This window comes from Phoenix dactylifera, unplaced genomic scaffold, assembly GCF_009389715.1.
Source record: "Phoenix dactylifera cultivar Barhee BC4 unplaced genomic scaffold, palm_55x_up_171113_PBpolish2nd_filt_p 000112F, whole genome shotgun sequence".
NCBI lineage: Eukaryota > Viridiplantae > Streptophyta > Magnoliopsida > Arecales > Arecaceae > Phoenix > Phoenix dactylifera.
Window position 1 is genome coordinate 344244 of NW_024067684.1, and position 20880 is coordinate 365123.

General features: G+C 39.5%; 1 protein-coding gene across 2 annotated transcripts; it reads right to left on the minus strand.

Annotated features, from left to right (window-relative positions):
- Positions 1-6427: 6427 nt before the first annotated feature.
- LOC120104795 (protein BUD31 homolog 2-like) lies at positions 6428-20628 on the minus strand. Of its 2 annotated transcripts, none has more exons than XM_039116560.1 (4): positions 20455-20628; positions 15452-15583; positions 15180-15367; positions 6428-6886 (listed from the first exon to the last, which is right to left on the minus strand). In XM_039116560.1, exons 2-4 carry the CDS (start codon positions 15543-15545, stop codon positions 6731-6733), a joined length of 438 nt encoding a protein of 145 aa, XP_038972488.1. In that variant the 5' UTR covers positions 15546-15583; positions 20455-20628; the 3' UTR covers positions 6428-6730. The 2 variants fall into 2 exon arrangements, with proteins under 2 accessions (XP_038972488.1, XP_038972489.1); XM_039116561.1 differs by having other exon boundaries at positions 15452-15579; positions 20455-20627.
- Between the last annotated feature and the right edge of the window lie 252 nt (positions 20629-20880).

The window sequence follows — 20880 nt, forward strand, 5'->3', positions numbered from 1 at the left end:
GAAGGAAGGGTTCCCTATGTCCAAAAAGTCAATGGAAGAAAAGATTTCAAACGATCTTTCCGATGCTGGGTTATGCGTTTTTCACTTGTTTCTCCAACAAATTACAATTGTATGTAGAGACCTCAATTCTGTGAGCGCATGTGCAAACCTGTTCTCTGATATCTATTAGATGAAATACTAATAGGTTCTTCAGATCTTGTAGCATGTGGGCAAATCTATAGAGCTGCAAATAGGCTGACCCACAGTTCAATTAGTTGATTATATTATATATATATATATCATGGAGTGGGCTTGACAGCTTTATTAAAAAAATTTGATATATTATGCTCAAACTTGAGTACTTTTGACATATTTGCATTCCTTTATTGAGCCAAGACATCTGTTTTAAAAGGTTCTTTGATGAACCTCACACATCAATGTGTTTGGAAGAGGTTTTGGGAATGATTCAGAATGGGGGTGGGAGGATGATGTTAATGGAAAAAAACTAAACCTACTTGTTCTGATGCTTGCTCCATTTCCTGCGCTGATTTGGTGCTAGCAGAATGGCTGAACCACTCTAGGCTGGATTGCCCAATGGGACTGGATAACTAAGTTGAAGAGGTTAGTAGGGCTCCATGTTGATGAGCAGGTTCTGATGTTTTTGAAAATATTATTCTCATGAACCACAGAAAAGTTTAAAAAATGAAACATTGCTGCGCATAATGGGCTTTCAATTCACATGTGAAGTTGAATTTTGCTCGTTCCGCTTCTTGTGCTTGTGACTTCTTAGACTACGGACCACAATAGTTGTCATCAGTGATGTTGACTGGAATAATGATAAGCTTGAAGAACATCCATGATACCTCAGCAGTGTATTAACGGACAGCTTAAATAATTGTTTGTTTCGAAAATTTCCAACTTTTGTACTAAAAACAGTGGAATGCTTGAACCGTGACCTTATGATTGGTTGCTGAAAATTAGATGACGAGATAAAGTTTTGTCATTCATGCAATATGAGGAGTGTAGAATGAAAGGTGGAGGTCAGAGCAAACCATTCAACGAAAGAAAAGTAGCTGGTTGAATTTTCTTCTTCTGCTATCCAATCTTTGAAGTTCCGATAGATATTGTTCCAGAGGATGAACTGGAATGGTTACCTAACGTCAAACCAAGATGTCCGATCGACATCCCCATTTTTTCTGTATCAGAAGCAAGTGATTGTGAAATACCTAATGTCAGGTTAATGGACCCGTCAATTGCAAGTGATTGTGAAATAGCGAGCACGAATTGTTCCAACTGAAGACCTCGCTCAAAAGGCTAGCCAGAATATATTATTTGAGTTTTTTGATACGATATAAGTATCCAAAATCTACTCAGCATACAGCTAATATGGGACTAAATACATACCTGGATCCTCACAGCAAAGTTGTGAGAGCTTGCTTCAATGTTGAAGATCTTTTTGTTCCTTTCCTTTCCACGAGCACCAGCAAACAACCGAGACCAAAGAGTCCCATGCAGTGATGACTTATCTTTTTATTAATGATGACCTGCAGGAATTTCACCGAGATTCCAGGAGTCGAACTGTTAATCCACAATTGATCCTTCAAGTTCAAGCTTTCTTTGTTCTTTCATTCTGAGAGGAAAAGAAATTCTCTTCTTAAGGACCGTGTTACATGGACTTCAGTTGATTCACACAAAATATTTAGAAGATAGAAGTTCTTGTCATTGAAAGCGAGTCTAAGAGTGAGTCAAAGATCTAGTAGCCGCCGTAGAGTGTGATCCACCATAAATTGTGTGGTCCACACCGTAACATCAATTTATGCACCATCATGGATGTGAGAAATTATAAAGAAAGGCTTCAAACATCAATTTGTGCACCTTCATGTATCTGAGAAATTACATCCGCTTATTTCTATCAGCCCTATTCATCAAGCAAATGTGCACTCTTATAGATATGAGCGGCTGTGATAAGCTGCATGCATGGCCACATAGTATATACAGTGTAAGGTCCATCCCCTCAAGCTAATTCTTCAGCTCATTCCTCGGAACAATTGAGCATCTCCAAAAGATACATATTTTAGCATTTGCTAGCCTATTGTACAAATCTCTCATTTTTTTTCATCATTGAAATTTACTTTATTTGTCAGAAAAGAAGTAAACGGTGGAGCTCCTACTTACAGCTACATAAACATAGATGTAAAGTATATGTAATCTCTCCTTATCTCTCTCTCTTTTTGGTACACAATCTCTCTCTCTCTCTCTCAATGGGTAACGTGTATCCCCTTTTCTTCCGGTCATGGAATAGAGGAAATAAATCAAAAAATGAATTTTTTTTAAGAATGAAATCTTATTGGAACTGTCCATATCCAGTTCATCCTTCGGAACCATATCACATCCCAGATCTGATGAAATAGGATGAATTGAGACGGTATTTTGAAAATAATTAATTATCTTGAATATATCAACCGACATATGCGAACCCATACACATATACCGAACCGAGCCCATACCCCATACACGTACACCGAACGAGGACAGAACCACACTAGAACAGCCCAATACCTACAATATATCCAAAAAAACAGAATAAGGTGTGAGGTCAGAGCAAACCATCCAACGAAAGAGAGGTGTAATCTCTTTTCTTCTTCTGCTATCCAATCTTTGAAAAGTTTAGATAGATATTATTCCAGGGAATGAGATGGAACGGTTACCTAATGCCAAACCAAGATGTTTGACATCCCCATTTTTCTGTATCAGAAGCATGTCAGGTTAATGGACCCATTAATTGCAAGTGATTGTGAAATCAGCTATTGTTGATGCATTAGAAGTGAGAGATTGTTTCAATGTCGAATATTATTTTGTTCCTTTTCACGAGCACCGGCAAAGAACTGGGACCAACAAGTCCCATGCAGTGATGGATTATCTTAAAGACCGTGTTACATGGACTTCAGTTTATTCACAGAGAATATCTAGAAGATAAGAAGTTTTTATCATTGAAAGCGAACCTAAGCGTTGCATTCAATGGTCCATGCCGTAACCGAAATCATAAAGAAAGGCTTCAAACATCAATTCTGCACCTTCATAGATATGAGATATTATACTCTACACTATGCACCATAAAACTATGCACGCACACAATCACAGCAACTCGTTTCTATAAATCCCATTCATCAAGCGCTCGTCTCGATGCACTCTTATAAAAACGAGCAGCTATGATTGACTGCATACACGACCACATGGTGCACGCAGTGTGGATATAATTTCTCCCTAGATGTCCGTATAAAAATTGCAAAATAAAAGATGAGGTCCATCCCCTCAAAGAACAATTAAGCATCTCCTAAAGATACAAATTTTAGCACCAGTTGCTAGACTATTGTACAAATCAATCATTCTTTTCATCATTGAAATTTACTTTTTTTGTCAGAAAAGAAGTAAACGGTGGAGCCGCCACTCGCATATAATTACATAAACATTTACATTAGATGTAAAGTATATGTAGTCTCTCTCCCTCTCTATCTATCTATCTATCTATCTATCTCAAGAGGCCTAACACAGCCCAATAACTACAATTTATCCAAACCAAAACACAATAAGGTGTGAGCTCAATTTCCACATGTGATTTAGATCTGGCTATAGCGAACCTAACATGTTGCTACCAAGTGCCTCCCAGCTAACTTTCCTAAATACCTGCGTACTGGACCTTAGATGGGCTCGAATACACAGCAAAATGGCAGACCCGATCACAAAGTTGGGCCTATGTCGACTCCATCCAGGTGTGGCGCCCGTGCCCACTGGCCCAGAATCAAAAGACCGTAGAACATCCTTGCTCCCAATCTCCAACAAAAGGCTCGGGCAAACAGTACCCATCAGGGGTCTACTCGACATGAGGGAGCTGGAGGGTTTGTGGAGATATCTGGGTGTCCCATCACTAGGAGGAGGTTGCGGATCTTGGACTGTCAGAATGTAGTGCACCAGGTGCAGCAGAGGTTGGAGGGTTGGAGGGTGGCTTTACTCTCCATGATAGGTAGGGTCATCCTGGTCAGGTCTATAAGTCTATTCTCTGTTCTATGCCTGTCTACCTGATGTCGAACACCGCGGTCCCCAAGACGGTGTTGACGAGAATTGAGAGGCTGACTCGGAGTTTCATTTGGGGGTCGCAGGGAGGTGGCCGGGGGGACTGGTTTGCCGATCGACCAGGGCAGGGGGTTGGACATCCCGTCTTTGCTGAACGGTAAGGAAGCATTGATTGCTCGGCATGCTGCTAGGCGTATCTTGGAGCCGCAGTCTCTTTGGAGTCGGATGATCGTTGCCCGGTATGGCTCCGTTGGGAGCAGTGTGACCCCATCTAGGGGTTGGAAGACTTCTCCTATGCGGCGTGAGATCAGCAGGTACGTGCCTATGGTTCTTTCGAGATGCAGATGGTTGATCGGTGACGGCCAGAGGGTAGATGAGGTGGAGGATGCTTGGGTGGATGAGCTTCCGCTTCAGAGGTGGCCTACCCTAGTTAGTTCGAAGGCTGGTGTCACCCATCTAGGTCACTCCTAGTTCCAGGGCACCCTTGCCTCGATGTCAGGGTGTGGAGCTCTTCCTGCAGCTCTAGAGTCAGAGTTGCTGACGTTTGTAGCACAGTCCAGGATGGTGGGCAGTTGGGGGTGGACCTCGGATGGATTTGGCAGTTTGGGTTGCATCCCAGAGTGGCCTTATTTTTCTGAAAGGTCGCTTGAGGTAGGCTACCGACCAAACTTCTGCTATTCAGGAGGGGCATGGGTATCCACCCTTAGTGCCCTAAGTGTCAAATTGATGAGTAGCTAGATCATGCTATCTTCTAGTGCCACTGGTCGAGGAAGGTTTGGAGGCAGGCGAGATTTCTCATGTTGCTCTAGTGCCATGCGACGGCCTTTCTCTAGGTTATTCGTCGACTGGCTGGGGCCTTGCAGTGTAGACTGGAGGCAGTGCAGGCGACCTATACTACTTATCAGATTTGGCTTGCAAGGAACGCATGGACATTTGGGAAGAGATGCCCCCCACCTAGGGTGGTGATAGAGAGGGCGCGGTTGTTGACGATGGAGGCCTCTCAGGCGATCTGGTTGGATAGACCTTTGACAGCTTGAAATATCTAGGGCTCCTCTTCTGCTCGTGGAGCGCCTTGCTTGGTGTTTTTCACCTAGGAGCCCCCACCTCCGAGCTTCCTCAAGGTCAATTTCGATGGATGTTTTCTGTAGGATAGTAGGAGGATAGGTACAGGCTTCATTGTTAGGGGCCCAGACTCTAGGGTCATCGCAGCAAGAGATGCCCACTTGGTCGATACCTCTGTGCCAGGAGCGGAGCTAAGAATGGCCTAGTCTGAATTGTGCTACGTACGGTGTACCTTGCAGAAGAAAGAGATCCTTCTGGAGGGCGACTTCGCTAAGGTCATTGGCTGGATTCTGCAGGTATCGGCAAGCCCGCTGTTGAGAGATTTTTCGGGTCATGATTTGTGGTGGGATGCTGCTTCAAGCGAAGCATATGTTCAAAAAGGCCAATGGGACTGCAGATTTGATGGTTTGTTTTGTTGCCAACCACTTAGGAAACCACCTCTGGATGGGAGAAGCGGAGTTGCCTAGTGCTCTCCGCAATGTGTTGCTTTTTGATTTTTTTGACTGTATCCATACACGTTACGTATGATATTACTATTTTAGCGAAAAAAAAAAACAACACCATCACAAAATTAAATGATAATCTTCCATAAGAGGAACTTAAAGCGCAAGATGTTTGCTTTATATCCCATACATAGCTTCCACCATTCGTTCTAGCTGCATTTGCAAGTCAATTTGGATACTAACTGAGAACCTGCCTTATATGAGGAACTGGTGCCTCCAAACAGCTATTGAAAGAATAGAAACCCTGATGAAAAACGAGCTGCCTGATGCATCAGTTCAATTAGCTTTTTTTATAAATGAACTTGCAAGGATTGGATTTATCCTGCTATTGCTATGAAAAAAAATAAAAAATAACACTGCACAAACAATTTAGAAGGTATTAGCCTGTTAAATTCAGGAACAAGTCTGAAAGTCAAAAAAAAAAAAAAAAAAAAAAAAAAAAAAAAAAAAAAACACGACTTGGGGATGCAACCGAAGAACAATTTAATCTAATAACACTTGATTAAAGATACTTACAGAAACAACTATGTCAATGTTGAAACCTTGTATACCAAATTACCTGTCTTTTATTGTTCATGTATGGTATAAGACAGTACATTGTCCATATGTACTCATGGTTCACAAAACTAGATGATACCCCAAGACTACCATTTAATATGATGTATATGGAATCGAGATCTTACTGGATGACCGAGATTTTAGGCTTGAACTACATAAGGAGGGAAAAGAAAAATAAGCAACATCTATTATTTTAACATGTCACAAAATGATTGGGATGAGCCTTCATAAGTTATAATTGACAAGTCATTGAATGCATAGGAAATAATTCACCAATATAGCTAAATAACTCAGATATTGTGATTTAGCAGCAAGGCTCAACATGAATTCCGGAATCAGCAACTGACAATGGAGCATGCCCTCCAATCCCTTAGTATAATATCAAGAAGCTGACGATGTTAGGGCTTAACACTACATTCACATGGATCATCCTTGGGGCAATACAAGATAAGAGTTAATTCGCAATAGATGACACAAGCCGAAAGTTTCAGTGGCTGGTTTATATCAAAGCAGTGGTTTATGGTTAAACCAAGTAAAATATATCTCAAACAGAATCATTAATCTCCACTAGCACAACCCTTGCAACCACAGTGGACGCATTCTATAACCCTTTCTTCCCTCAAGTGTTTAGGGACCCTGCAGACACAAGTGGTGGTGAAATTGTGATCTCGTGTCTGCATGCACTGAAGGCAACAAAGGCGCTCATAACCTGGCTGCACAGGCTCAAGCACAAAACCAGCCACATTCAAGGGCATTAATATCACAATTCAGATAACACATAGTAAAGGACTCAAAAGAAACCCACAATCCACTACACATGTATATTGGAAAGGGATAAATATAATGAAAAGATATACTATATAGGCAAAAGGAAGAGAACACCGAATCTACCGACAGAAAGCAAAAGAAGCGAACAGCATTAGTTAGCAACAAGGCAGAAAATCTGCAACAGCAAAGGAAAGATGAGTCACCAAGATACTAGCTCCACTGACCTAATCGAATTATCGGATTATCAAGCTTCTATGGACCAACCCAATCCATAGACTGCACAGTGATTCACACAGCAATATATTGTTGTCACATATGACACCATGTGAACCAAGGAAAAAACTAATCCCCAACCATGTTAGCTAGCAGATCATGCTTATTATGGAAGCTAGAAAAAAGCCATCACAAGGTTTTAAAAGCAGCATGCTTTCCACAATATTTTTTCCGTGCCTATCATAAGTTAAGCATAAATAAGTGGGCACTATGTGTTACGATCGGAAACCTGTCTGCCAAGTCCCAAGTGTGACTACAGTTTCAATGAATCAATGGCCTGAGTCAACTCAATTAATTTTCACGGAAGCATATAAGTATCAATTTAAACCTTGAGACATGAAATTATAAATTAAATGATCATTTGATTAGACAGAGCAAACTAAGAAATCATCCAAATTAAACTTTTACAATGCATAACCTTGAAATCAACCCAAGATTCACTTCATCCTATTGGTCTTGAAAACACAAACTACCTTACAGGAGAGCCATACCTTACATTCTTTACTAGAACTACGATACAATACTCTCCTCGCACACAAATGTTCAACAACTCACTCAAAAGTCTCACCTCAAGATACACAAAATGTTTCTAAACCCCTCTTTTGAAGCAGCAGCCTTTCAATATACCCCAAAAGAACTTCAGATCTTTTACCAAGTTAAGTCAGCAGGCTTCTTACTTTGAAATATAAAAAATGAGTGAGCTAGCTACACCACTAAGTAGCCAAGCATAATGATAATATAATGTCAGGAAATATAAAGCAATAGAAGCAATAAGAATCCATACTTATTATCGCCCATATAGTTAATCAACCATGTCTTATTAAAGACATTAAATAAGTGCATTTAAAAATGTAGCTTTAACTCTGCCCACGTTTTGCAGGTAGCCAGTCCCAAATCCGGATAAAGGAGGGTTGTGGTAGGTTGACAACCAGCATAAAGCTGTAGTCACATCCTATAAATATAAATTCTTATAAAAAAACCGTTGGGTAATTCCCTACTAACAATGCACTGCACTGAGCCCCAAGTGTAGTGGAAAATGAGCAAGAATTAACTAGGGTATTCACTAGAAGCAACGTGCAATATTGTCGCCTGAATGTGATAGAAAGTAGGCAAGGGTTCTCACACTTCAATGGACGAGTATGGGTAAAGAGGTTAGTTCAGAAAAATGGGATACATTTAGCAACTTAAAATATAGGCTCGTTGACAGGAAAATTCACAGAACTAATAGATACGATGAATGGGAGGAGAATTAATATAGCTTGCCTACAAGAGACTAAGAAGATAGAATAAAACGCAAAGAAAGTTGACAAGACAGATTATAAACTTTCATATGCTGGAAAAGATAGGAATAAAAATGAAAGTAAAATTATAGTAGGTAAGAGTTTATAAGATCAGGTTGTAGATATCAAGAGAGTAGGAGATAGAATAATCTTGATAAACTTAGTGTTAGAAGATGAGTCTACTAATATCATTAGTGCTTATGCTCCTCAAGTAGGAAGATACCATAAAGCAATACTTTTGAAAGAGCCCATGGATGTTACAGTTTCAGAAATAGAAACAAGGTGGAAAATGCCATTTAGGAATTCACAATGGCATATGATCTAGTATTAGCTAATACTTGCTTTAAAAAAGACTCTAGCTTGATAACTTTTAAAAGAAGGCATGATACTAGCTAAATATATTTCCTCCTTACTAGAAAGATTGATCAAAATTTATGTAAAGATTGTAAAGTAATAACGGTGAGAGTTTAACCAGCCAACAGACATAGATTATTAGTTTTGGATATGTGTATCAAGGAATGAAAGAGGACTGAAGAAAATAGGAAACTGATTATCTGATAGTGGTATTTATAATCAGAGAAATAAATGACTCTCAAGGATAGGATGTTGAAGGAAAGAAAATGAAGTCTAGATAGGAAAATCAATACCATATAAGAAGAGATGGCTAATGGTATTAAGAAAGTGGCTACAGAGATATTAGGGAATCAAAGACAAAAAGAACCATTCGGTAAGGAATTTTGGTAGTGGAATGCGAAGTTCAGCTTGCAATTAAGGCTAAAAGAGAGTATTATAGAAAACTATCAAAATGTACGAATAGAGAAGCACATGAAAACTATAAAATGGCCAAGAAGGAAGTTAAGAAAATGATACAAAAGGCTAAATCCAAAGCATATGAAGAGTTATATCACAAGTTAAAAAGTAATGATGGAGAGAAAACTATAATAATTGCAAAACTCGAGACTTGACTCAGGTTAAGAGATTGTTTAGAACCTTATAGTTCAAGTTGCATTGCAACTCAAGTCTCATTGCATCTTAAGTTGCAATAGTTGACTTACAAGAAAACTCACTACTTGTGTTTGAAAGAGGCTTTACGAAAAAGAGGGGTGCCTCTGATAAACATTTCATCAAACATCTTGCAAGCAGATGCTAGTTCATGGAGATGAGGTTGTTATGGACAAAGAATTTAGCATCAAAGCCACAGGTGGCGAGGGTCTAGGTGTGGACCTGAGTGCCCATGGAGAGGAAATGGATGGCGATGCAAGCCTTGAGGAAGGCAGAAAAGGTGAAGAAGAGAGGCGAAGCGCGGGGGTAGAAGTAGCATATAGCAACATAAAGGCGAAGGGGGTCAATAGCGATAGTGGTGGTGGTGGAGTGGAGGAGAGGGGAAAAGAATAGAGAAAATCTTCTTTTCTTTTAAATGAAGATATCCACACGAGCGGCTGCAACTTGTTAAGCACCCATTTTGATTGCAAGCCGACCTATCACAAGATAGACTTGAGTTATAGCCCAATAAGCAACTCAATTTACTATGTAATTTGAGTTGCAGGCATCCAAATAAACGGATTGGCCTGCACCTGTAACTTGAACTACATGAGGCTCCACTTACGAAACTCTAAAGAATCCATAAATGCATCAAAATTGAAAATCAAAAAAGTCTTGGTTAAGTAAGATGAGATCAAAGAAAGATGGAGGGATTATTTTGATAAGCTATTTAATGAGAGTCATGTAAACAATTTATGAGACCTTTGTCAGTCTATTTCAGATACAAAAGTTAATTATAAAAGTAGAATTAGTGTATATGAAGAACAGAAGCAATGAAAAGATAAAAATTAGAGAAGTGATTGGATCTGATGAAATCCTTATAAAAGGTTAGGAAGTGCCTAGGTGATGTGGGAATAACTTGGTTCACTAATTTGTTCAATAAAATTTTAATGAAATAAGATTCCTGATGAATGGAGGAAGATTACTACAGTACTCATTTATAAAAATCAAGGTCTACTATGTCAAAATCGGGGCTCGGACTTGTTGCCCGACGGCATGGGTCGGTACGCCTCCATATCGTTCCGTACCGGCCCATACCGACACAGTATAGGAGGTGGGGGAGAGGGAGAACGGGAGAGAGAAAAAGAGATAGAGAAGGGGGAGAGAGAGAAAGAGGGTCGGCGAAGACCGGCGAGCGCACAGAGGACTGCGGAGGAGGGGCTCCACCTCTGGTCTCTTGTTTCGTTCGAAACCCCGGAGCTCCTTTTTAAATTTGCAATTTTTAAGTGAAGTCGGCAAGCCCTTCGCGCGCTCGCCAACCTCTGTCGGCCTTTGCTCTTCCTCTCCCTCTCCCTCCCCTCCGGCTCTCTCTCTCTCTCTCTCTCTCTCTCTCTTTTCCTCTCTTTCCTTCTCCTCCTCCTTCATTGGATGCTTTTCGTTTCGGTTGCCGGAACCATTCCGATCCGCCGCCAGTACGGCTCAGTACTTTCCAAACCGCCCGGTTCGGGATGGTACTACCAACCTTGATAAGAATAAAGACAATATTCAGAATTGATCGAATGTCGAGTAGAGTTTATAAAGAACTTCATTCATTAGAACAACTTCCATTGAGTCTCTGCACCTATCCTTTTTTTATTCTAGTTTTATAAACCCTTGTTTTCTCAAAATAAAGATTTGGCTCAGGATTGCCCATTTTGAATTCCAGGGTTTCTCTAAATTTGGAAGTTACCACATAGTAGGTTTCCATACCAAGGCTCAATCTAATCAAGTCCGCAGAGTCTACCAATTTCGCCATATCCCCTTTTGATTTGAGACCAAGATCCAGTTGGAATTCCACCCATCTCTTTCATTTATTTTGGAACCGTTGAATTCATTATATAATGATTCCCATATCGAAAAAGTGTATGTTATTTAAACTATCGTGGTTTTAAATTCATGAGCCAAACTATAAAACTTTGGGAGAGGATGATTAAGTACAAATTGAGGTGCGACACAAAAAATCAGAGAATAGATTTGGTTTTATGCCAGGAAGGTCAACTACAAAAGCTATTTCTCTCTTTGGAGGTTAATACAAAAATATAGAGAAAAAATAAAATTTTCATATGGTTTTCTTTGATTTAGAGAGCATATGATAAAATTCCTAGAGAAATATTATGGTGGGTGTTAGAAAAGAAAGAAGCTTCCATTAGTTATACTAACGTGATTAAGGACATGTATAATGGAGCGATTATTAATGTAAGAACTACTGATCGTAATATTAGTGAGTTTCTAATCACAATAAGTTTACACCAAGGATTTGCTTAAGTCGTTACGTTTTTGCCCTAGTTATGATGAGCCTATTAAACATATTTAGGACAATATTTATTGGTGCGTGCTCCTTGCCAATAATATAGTCTCAGTGAATGAAACTAAGATTGGAGTTAATCATAAGATCGAATTATGGATAAGTTTATAAGAATTTAAGGATTTCAAGTTAAGTAGGACCAAAATAAAGCACATGAAATGTAGTTTTAGTAGAATTAGAAATAGAGATGAATATAGAGTAAAAATTGAGGAACGTGAACATTTTAAGAATTATCATTTTCAGTATTTAAGATTGATTATTCATAAGAATGGGGAGATTGAAGAGGATGGCATATATAGAAATAAGCAAGATGGATAAAATGGAGAAGTACAACCAAAATATTATATGATTGTAGAATACCTGCCAAGTTCAAAGGAAGATTTTATAAGATAGCTGCACAACCAGATATATTTTATGGTTCAGAATATTAGACAGATAGAGAACATAAACACAAGATGAGTATGGCCGAAATGAGAATGTTGAGATGGATTTGTAGTAATATAAGAAAAAAGGGAATTAAAAATGAAGTTATTCGTTAAAAGACAAAGGTAGTACCAATTGAGGACAAATTGGGAAGACTATTTAGATGGTTGGGATATGTATAGCATAGGCCAAGGGATGCAGCAGTAAGAAAGAGTGATTTGATATATGTAGAAAGAAAGAAGGGTAGATATAGACTGAAAATCAAATGAGATGAAGTAGTAAGAAAGGATTTGATATCACTACCTCTTTCAAAAAAATGACCCTAAATAAAGTACTATGAAGGAAGAGGATTCATGTAACCGATTCTAACTAGTTTGAGATTAAGGCTTAGTTGAGTGAGTTGAGATGAGTATAAATGTAACTTCGCTTTGAAACACTGAAATATTGGAAACAATTAGTATCATCATGATACATCCTTTTTTGCAAAGTTCTTTAAAATACTCACTTAAAAACACTGAAATACACTTAGAAACACTTGAACAAACAAGAATACCCTTGGAAGCACTTAAATTCACGAAACACTTTAAAACACTCATGACAATCATTTTCAGTATTAACTAATCAATAACAAACTATTATACTTGCTCCCAGGGGTGCATTGATGCCAACTATTATACTCGCTGGCTAGGGTTCATTGTATCATGTCTCTACTAAGAACATGAAGACCAACAACTTACACCCTATTGGCCAAAGCCACTACATCATGTAATAGAACACTAAGGCCAACAACTTATCCCTTGCTACTAGGGTCATTGCACTGTCTCTACTAAGAACACGAGCGCCGACAGCTTAGCCCCCATTGGCCAAGGTCACTACACCGTGTCTCTTTTAAGAACATGAAGGTTAACAACTTATCTCTTGTTGGCCAAGGTCGCCTATCATAATATGACTGACCAGAAGTTCACATTTCAATTCACAATAAACAAAATATTCCACTTTTAGGCAATATAATGATTACTGAACATTTTAAATGACTGGAATCAAAAGCAATTTCTTTGATACAATGACATAAATTGAAATCACGATAACACTCGACAAACTCAAATGCCAAATAGTTATTCATAACACATTTTCAAAATTTATTTGCCATCGAATATTAAAGATTAGAAAATTATAAAAACTTTAGTCCAAGGATCGTTGGCCGGTACCGAGACCCAAACCAATTGGCTAGTGGCATGGTTCGGTATACCCCTATGTGGTTCCTTGCTAGGCCCATATCGACACAGCAGAGAGGGTGGAGGAGAGGGAGAACGGGAGAGAAAAAGAGAGGGGGCAGGGAGGGAGAGGAAGGGAGGAAGAGAGGGAGGCCGGCGAAGCACAATCCGACACGGCAAAGAGGGTAGGGGAGAGGAAGAACGAGAGAGACAGAGAGAGGGGGAGGGAGGGAGGGAGATGGAGGGTGGCGAACGCCGGCGGAGGCTGCCGATGGCTGCAAAAGGCCGAGAAGGGGCGTGGAGGGGCAGAGGAGGGGCTCTGCCCTCCGAACCCCTATTTCGTCTGAAATAGGGATCTTGGACGAGGTCCTTTTCTTTATTTTGAAAATTTTACGTAAAATCGACAACCAAAAAAGGGCATGTTCGAGACCCCTGTTTCGAACTTAATAGGGGTCTGGAGGGCGAAGCCCCTCCTCCACCCCTCCCCAACCCTCCAGCAGCACTCCAACAGCCTCTGCTGGCGATTTATCACCCTTCATCTGTCTCCCTCCCTCCTCCCCCCTCTTTTTTCCTCTCTTTTCTTCTCCCTCTCCCCTTCCTCTATCTATTTCTCATTTTGGTTCGGTACTCTCCGAACCAAGCAATTTGGGACAGTTCCGTATTCCTTGCTTTGGTCATTTACATATAACATGTATATATAGCACAAAAATATTCATATAACCCAACACATTGCCAAAATTAGAATCCATAAGTTGTCTTCGCTTAGCAACAAGGATGCTAGACCAGCCATAGATATTAATGGGTAGAAAATAAAATTCTAAATCCATATAAAATTCATCATTATTTGCTAAAACATAGATAGTCAACTATGTGGACACACTTATTCTACAAGATAATGTTCAAAATCTTCATTGCATAATTCCTTTTCTTCTAGCTTGCTTTCACTCTTTATTTCCTTTCTTCACTATCTACCTCCAATAAGTGGCTGAGATTTCTTGAGTTGCAATACAGTAGAAAGAGGGCAGCACTCTCCTATTTATACATGGCTTCATGTCATGAGGTGTCCAGCCATCATAACTTTGTAGCTAGGTGTCAACTCTGTGTTCAACTAGGTGGCTGAATTTCTACCATGAGGTGGTTGCTTTACCATAAGGTGTGACAAGCATGAGGTGGCAGCTAAAAGGAAATTAGCATGAAGTGGCAGTTTCTAATAAAAGGTAGCAGTACAAGCACAAGGAGGAACAAGTAGTAGGTGACAGCTTAATGTAAAACAACATGGGATGTCAACTTAATAAGGAGGTGGCAACATAAAACATGCGGTGGCACAAGTATCAGATGACTACAAAGCATGAGCTAGGTAAGCATGATGTTGCATGAGCATGAGGTGCCAGTTGCTTAAAGAAAGCACAAGATGGTGGCTTACTATAAAGGATGAGGTGGCCATAATTCTCTAGAATTTCAATTTAATCCTTGAAGATTTCTTGTTCAATCTTAGGGTCTTGTTTGCCATTACATGAGTCCTTACTAATATAATTCCCATATAAAGGAATCACTTCCATGGTAATCCTATTTGCACACCATTAGTTGGTAATAAGGAACTAATATTTTGGGGTATTATGCTATGTGTATAAATATGATCAAAAAATTAATCACCATAAATATTTTCAAAACAATCAAATACTGGAGGGGGCAAAGAAAGAAGCAGCAGAAGAAGAAGACGAACCTTTTTCCATTTCGCAATAAGATTGTGATCTGCATAGCCCTGATCCAAACAGAACTCATACAGCTCCTTCGATATCTCCTTCCTCCGATAGTAGAGATCATATATGTAACGGCTCTTTTGATGTGCTATTTTGAAGATAGGCCAAAGTGATTCGCACTTTCTCTTTCCATCATGTGGATCATTTTCAGCTGCTCATTATTAAAACTTTCTTACCAGCATGGCTAGAAGTAATAAAACAAAAATGCATGCATAAAATTACAAAAATCACCAACCTTCCCTCATCTTTGCCTCTAGTTCATGAAGTGTGGGCTCAATAAGCTCCCATCCCTCAGGATATTTGACACGGCTTGTCTTTATCTTAGGCATCCTTCAAGGGCAATTTTCAACACCAGCTCCCAACCTTTCTACAGAAACATAACAGAAATAAAGCCAAGCAAGACATGTTCAGATTGATAGGATTCTTTTCATTCTTCAAATGCCAGTAAGTAAGAAAACAAGAACTTCAATGCATCAATATGTATTGCATGGCAAGGTACGCCGTCTTAGTACTACGGTGCTACCTTGTCATCGTGTCAGCACGTCCGGTACGGGGGCTGGTTCAACATACTGACACTCGGAATGCCACCCATACCATGTATTGAAACCAAACCAATATAGTACGGTATGCCCAGTACAGCTCGATTCGGTATGGTATGGCGTGCCATATTGTATGATTTATTTTCTCCTTTCAATAAGCAGTTTTATGTGTAAACTTCATTTACAGCTTATCCGCATATCTTATCAAAGATAACACAAATCTAAAAATTAACCTTCTAATATTTGTAATAGCAGAAAATTTATAGACTTGCAGTATGGAAGCAAAAGAAATGGATGCTTATCTCATTTATTGCGTGCAGTCAACACCTTGTCCCTAATTTAATATGCATAACATCCAGACGCACACTAGAAAATACCATAGAAAGTTAATCTAGTATGCATCGCTCCTAAAGCATATATCTGAAACCAAATCTGAACTGGGGCTCTAATGCCACTATGATGGGCATGTATGCTATCCAACATAGATTGTAGCAGAATGATAAGATCCTGTTCATGATATTTTTCTACGAAAAAACCAAACACAAGGGGTTTGATAAATTTTTACATAGCCATAGTGCGATTCTGGAATTGATTTATCTTCCCAAGAAATGCTAAGATTGTGAAGGCACATGAACCTCCAAAATTTACTATCTGTAGCCATGTCTACCCACGTCTGTGACCATTGAGGCCTTTCTTAGCCTCATATCTCTAGCAAATGCATGAGCCAAGGGCTGCTTTTCAAAGAGTGATGATCTAATGCTGTATATCTCTAAATCTCATCGAGCTTTTCTTTTCCTCTTTCTTTGGAGATGAAACCTCTAGGCCAGCATCCTCTCTCTAACATACCACCCCCCCCTAAAGCACCCTTAAAAAGATTGAAGGCCCTTGGGTTAGTGGCTGCCCCCTACTGCCACCCATCACATGTCCCAGCTACATTAGGATTGTAATATGGAAGCAGCCCTTGGGCGAAGCCCCAATGCCAAAACCCCAATCCTAAGTTACATGCCTCGGATGAAGCCCCAATGCTAATGGAGAATAACATGGACGTTCAGCATATCCAGGACATGTTAAGTCATTGGGAGGACCATCGTATTGTGATGCAGTTATGCTCTCAATTAAGAGAAGCGGCAATCACTAAAGAAGAATACTTATCTGATATGTTGCCAGGCAAAAGTTTTAATAAAAGTGCCTACCACACCTCCTGCCAAAGTAGAATTGGATGATCTTAACCTACCCCACTCCGACAAGCACTGCCTACGGAAAGAATTTGATTCTACACTCTTAAAAGCACCAAAGAAAGCATTGATTTGAGTAATATAAAAATTAGTTAGTATAGTCGAGAGCACTAATGATGGCCTAAATGATCATATGTGAATCAACATTTGTACCTTATGCATATCAATGATATACTGAATCGATGTTACTATTAGGTTAAAAGTTTTATAACCTTTGAAATCAAATGTTTGGTGACTGCCTTCCAAATTCTGAATGCCCAAACCTGCCATCTGAATATTGAGTTGGACATTTGATTATATCAATTTCAAATAAGACTCAGGCATTTGAAATTTCCAATGGCAAGAGACCACCATTTAAAAATAGCAACAATTTGCCCAAAATGATGCCTGCCTCTGGATTCAACTGCACAATTAAGTGACCCAACTTCGGATGGTGCAACCTCTTTATCTGAAGGCTTTAGACAACAAAGTCCTACCATCCAATTTCTTAAATCTTTCAAAATCATCACGGTCCTTTCTTCTTCCTTCCTTTCTTTCAATCCAAGGATGACTGAGGCTGAGGTTTTTCTCTTTTTCTTTCTTCTTCCACCCCAACAACGAGAATGGATGGCAAGGAGCACCATGGTGAGATGCTGCCTGATAAGGCGACAGGCGTCAAGGAGATGCCAGCTACAATAGTGTCAAGGTAGTGCCTGAGGCACTAGCGATGACCCTGATTAAGCATAGTCAATGGCTTCCACATTGCAAAGGGTTTAAGCAAACTAGTTATTAGGATTTTAAAAATAGTTGATCTTAAGTGTTCACCATTAGCTACAAAAAGTACTTCATCACACTTTTTCACCCTCTTAAGAATGTGTCAAAGTACAATGACAAAACTTTGTTCTACTATATTTAGCTAAACTACACCTTTGCCTCAACATTCAATTATAGGTGTCTAGGTGAATCCTCTATGGATCACTAGTCCAAAAACATGCTATATCCTAACACACAACGCATAGGTTAACAATGACCAAGGCATCATCCTGTACTTGGGAATTTAAGGACATATATGATTGAATTTATTTTCAATTGTAGATATTAGTTTCTATTTCGATATATTTTTATATTATTTTTTCTAAAATTATTTTCCAAGGTTTACTAGAGTCCTATTTCTGGTCAAAGTCAAGTCCAAACAGTCCATACATTGTAGGTATTTAGCTGGCTATTTTCCATTTGAGAAGCTCTAATTTAGAAAGGTCTTAGCTGGCTGATTTGACTTTATCTCTTTTCTCTTTAAAAGAGTCCTACTTTGGGTAAGTAACAACATATTGAGTCTATATAAAAGGTCGTCAACCAGGTGGTCTTGGAATTGCATGCAAAAGAAATTTGAAAGAAAGAAAGCCCACATGCATCCCTTTTCCTCTTCTCCACTTCCTCCCACTTCTATTTCTCCTATTCTTCTCTTCACTTGAAGTCATATCAAAAAGCAAAGATTTCATTTAGATTATTCTATATCTGAAACAAAGCAGCCATCTTTATTACTGTGTAGCATTTGTTCATTGACAGGGCTACATCAAATCATAGCTAGTCGCTGAATTTGTAGCATATATTTCACCAACAATTTCAGTAAAATGTCAGCTTCGATTTAGGATTTCAAGATAGGACATAAAAATCAACTAGACTCAAATAAAAGTAAAGAAATTTAACCAATCTTTAATAATATAGTCATCCATTTTTGAACCCATTCATAATTAGATCTAAGTGACACATAGGTAGATCCAAACAAGCCACCTAAAAAGAATTAATTGGCAAAAATTCCATAAGGGAAAGGTTTTGAACCCATTTCATGAAATTCAGATTATGCAAATTTTGGAAAATTATCCAACTAAAAAATGTTCCAAAAAGCTAATTATTTTGAAACCCTAGTTATATTTTTGAATCGCAAAATCCAGCAATACCATGTGGAGATTACCAAATTCTAGAAGAATAAGATTGGGGTAAGTACATGATTGTGTTACAACAAGCAGTATCACATTAGCATGAAAGTTAAATGTTGGCATATTTTCCACCGAACATATGAAGAGAAACAAGTAATGACAGGATATCAGATATTTGACATTCATCATGGACTACACCAGGATATGATTCAGACAACCCACAAAATATAACCATGTCTAATAGATGCAAATTATCTAGTACCATAGAAAAGGTCATCTCTTTGTTGCTTCTTAAAGTAGTAGAACTCATGATAAAATATACTCCAAAAACTTAAGCTTTTGGGATGTGATTTTGTGACAACTAGCATCAGAGCCAAGCCCATTGTGCGTCACAACCTTTATTAGTCATATGGGCTCCTCATTTTGAGATATTAGGCTCAACAAGGATCCAATAGGATCAAGTCGGACCCAGGCTATGGGTGAGCACCCCTCTCTCGAGTAGGAGCCAACCATGATGAGGGTGTCACGATATTGGGTGGGAGAGATTATCAAAATCCCAAATTGACTAATAAAAGAAGTGCCACATCAGTTTATTAGCCCGGAGCCATCATCCCAACCGCTTAAACTTTTGGTGCAAATTTTATCAATTCCTATGAATAATGCTTCTAGAATTCCTCCTGAAAGCCTGATTCCTATAAAAATAGGATAAAATCTTGATTTATACAAACAGACGCACAACCATTCGGCATTGTGATTCCCCAAGCCATTTGACAAGTTGCTGAAAGCAAAAATGTCAAGAAGTAACCCATACTTTCAAAAAAAAAGTTATCCTGCATAAGAGTGCTAGCCTAATATAAAAAGAAGCTAAAAGTAGAAAATGTCTAGAGAGAAAGCAAGCAAAAATCCTGAACTAAGGACCAGCTTGGCATTGTTGATGTTGTTGTGTTTTCGGTTTTTCTACAAATAACAGTAACAAAAGATGGTTATTGAAGCATTCCTTGCTTTCATTTCCACTCTTTTATGAAAGCAATAAAACTTTGCTATCAAAAGCTCTAAAGATTTCACTAACAGCTTAAAGGCGTGTTCTTCAGTCTTTCATTTTTCTTCTTGGGTTACTTAAAAAGGAAAACAGAAAACAGGAGCACGACTCAACGGGGCCTAAAATAACTGGGAAAAAAAGAAAGCAAACAAGATCCAGAATTTTACATGCATATAGAAGCAGTCGGCATAAAAAGCAAAAACCACCCTCCTTGTTATTCTACTTCAGAAAATTTCTTCCGACACTAAAAAACTGACCCCTGACGCCTAAAATGCTCCAAATTAATCTCAAACATCTCCAACTAAACCATCATCAAAACCAATAAAATCCACACGCAATCAAAATAAGAAAGTAGTGCCAATTTCCTAGCTTTTTAACTTGCAGTACAACCAACGATCTAGAAACTATAAATTCGGCCTGAATTTAGGGCTTCAGGTAATTCCCTTTCTCTATTACGGCCAGAACTAAGGTCTGTCAAGAGGAGAAGAACAGAAGGGTACAAGAAGAACCTCTGGTACTGGTGGCCGCCGGTGGGAAAGCAGTGGTCGCTAGCCGGAAGCCCGCCGTCGGAGGCAGTGAGACGCCCTGCGGGATGGGGAGAAAGCTTCTCGATGGACCACTCTCCCGTGTGCCTCCGCTGGAACGCGAGCCCAGCATTCAGTTTCCGCGTCGGACTCGGGTCCCTCAGAACTTAAAGCTTTGCCCCGCCAACTTTGTTGAACCCGGCGAAGCCTAGAAGCTTCGGACCAGGTGATCCGGGGAGGAAGGGACAAGCCCACCCCCGCGTAGCAGCCCCGACTACTGAGCCCCCACCCCGCCAGAAGAATGTTCGATGCGGGTAGACCGAGTCGTGTGTTGGGCACCCCGACCTATTTTACTCATACCCTCCCCACCCGTGGGCCGGCTCGGTTACCCGATCCGACCCTCCGTGTGAG

Bases quoted from the DNA above. Each gene is read 5' to 3' on its own strand.
- LOC120104795 (XM_039116560.1), bottom strand. From the start codon at position 15,545: ATGCCTAAGATAAAGACAAGCCGTGTCAAATATCCTGAGGGATGGGAG. The intron at 15,368-15,451 runs GTTGGTGATTTT...AATAATGAGCAG, and splicing joins AGAGGCAAAGATGAGGGAAG to CTGAAAATGATCCACATGAT. The intron at 6,887-15,179 runs GTTCGTCTTCTT...GAGCCTGTGCAG, and splicing joins TTATTGCGAAATGGAAAAAG to CCAGGTTATGAGCGCCTTTG.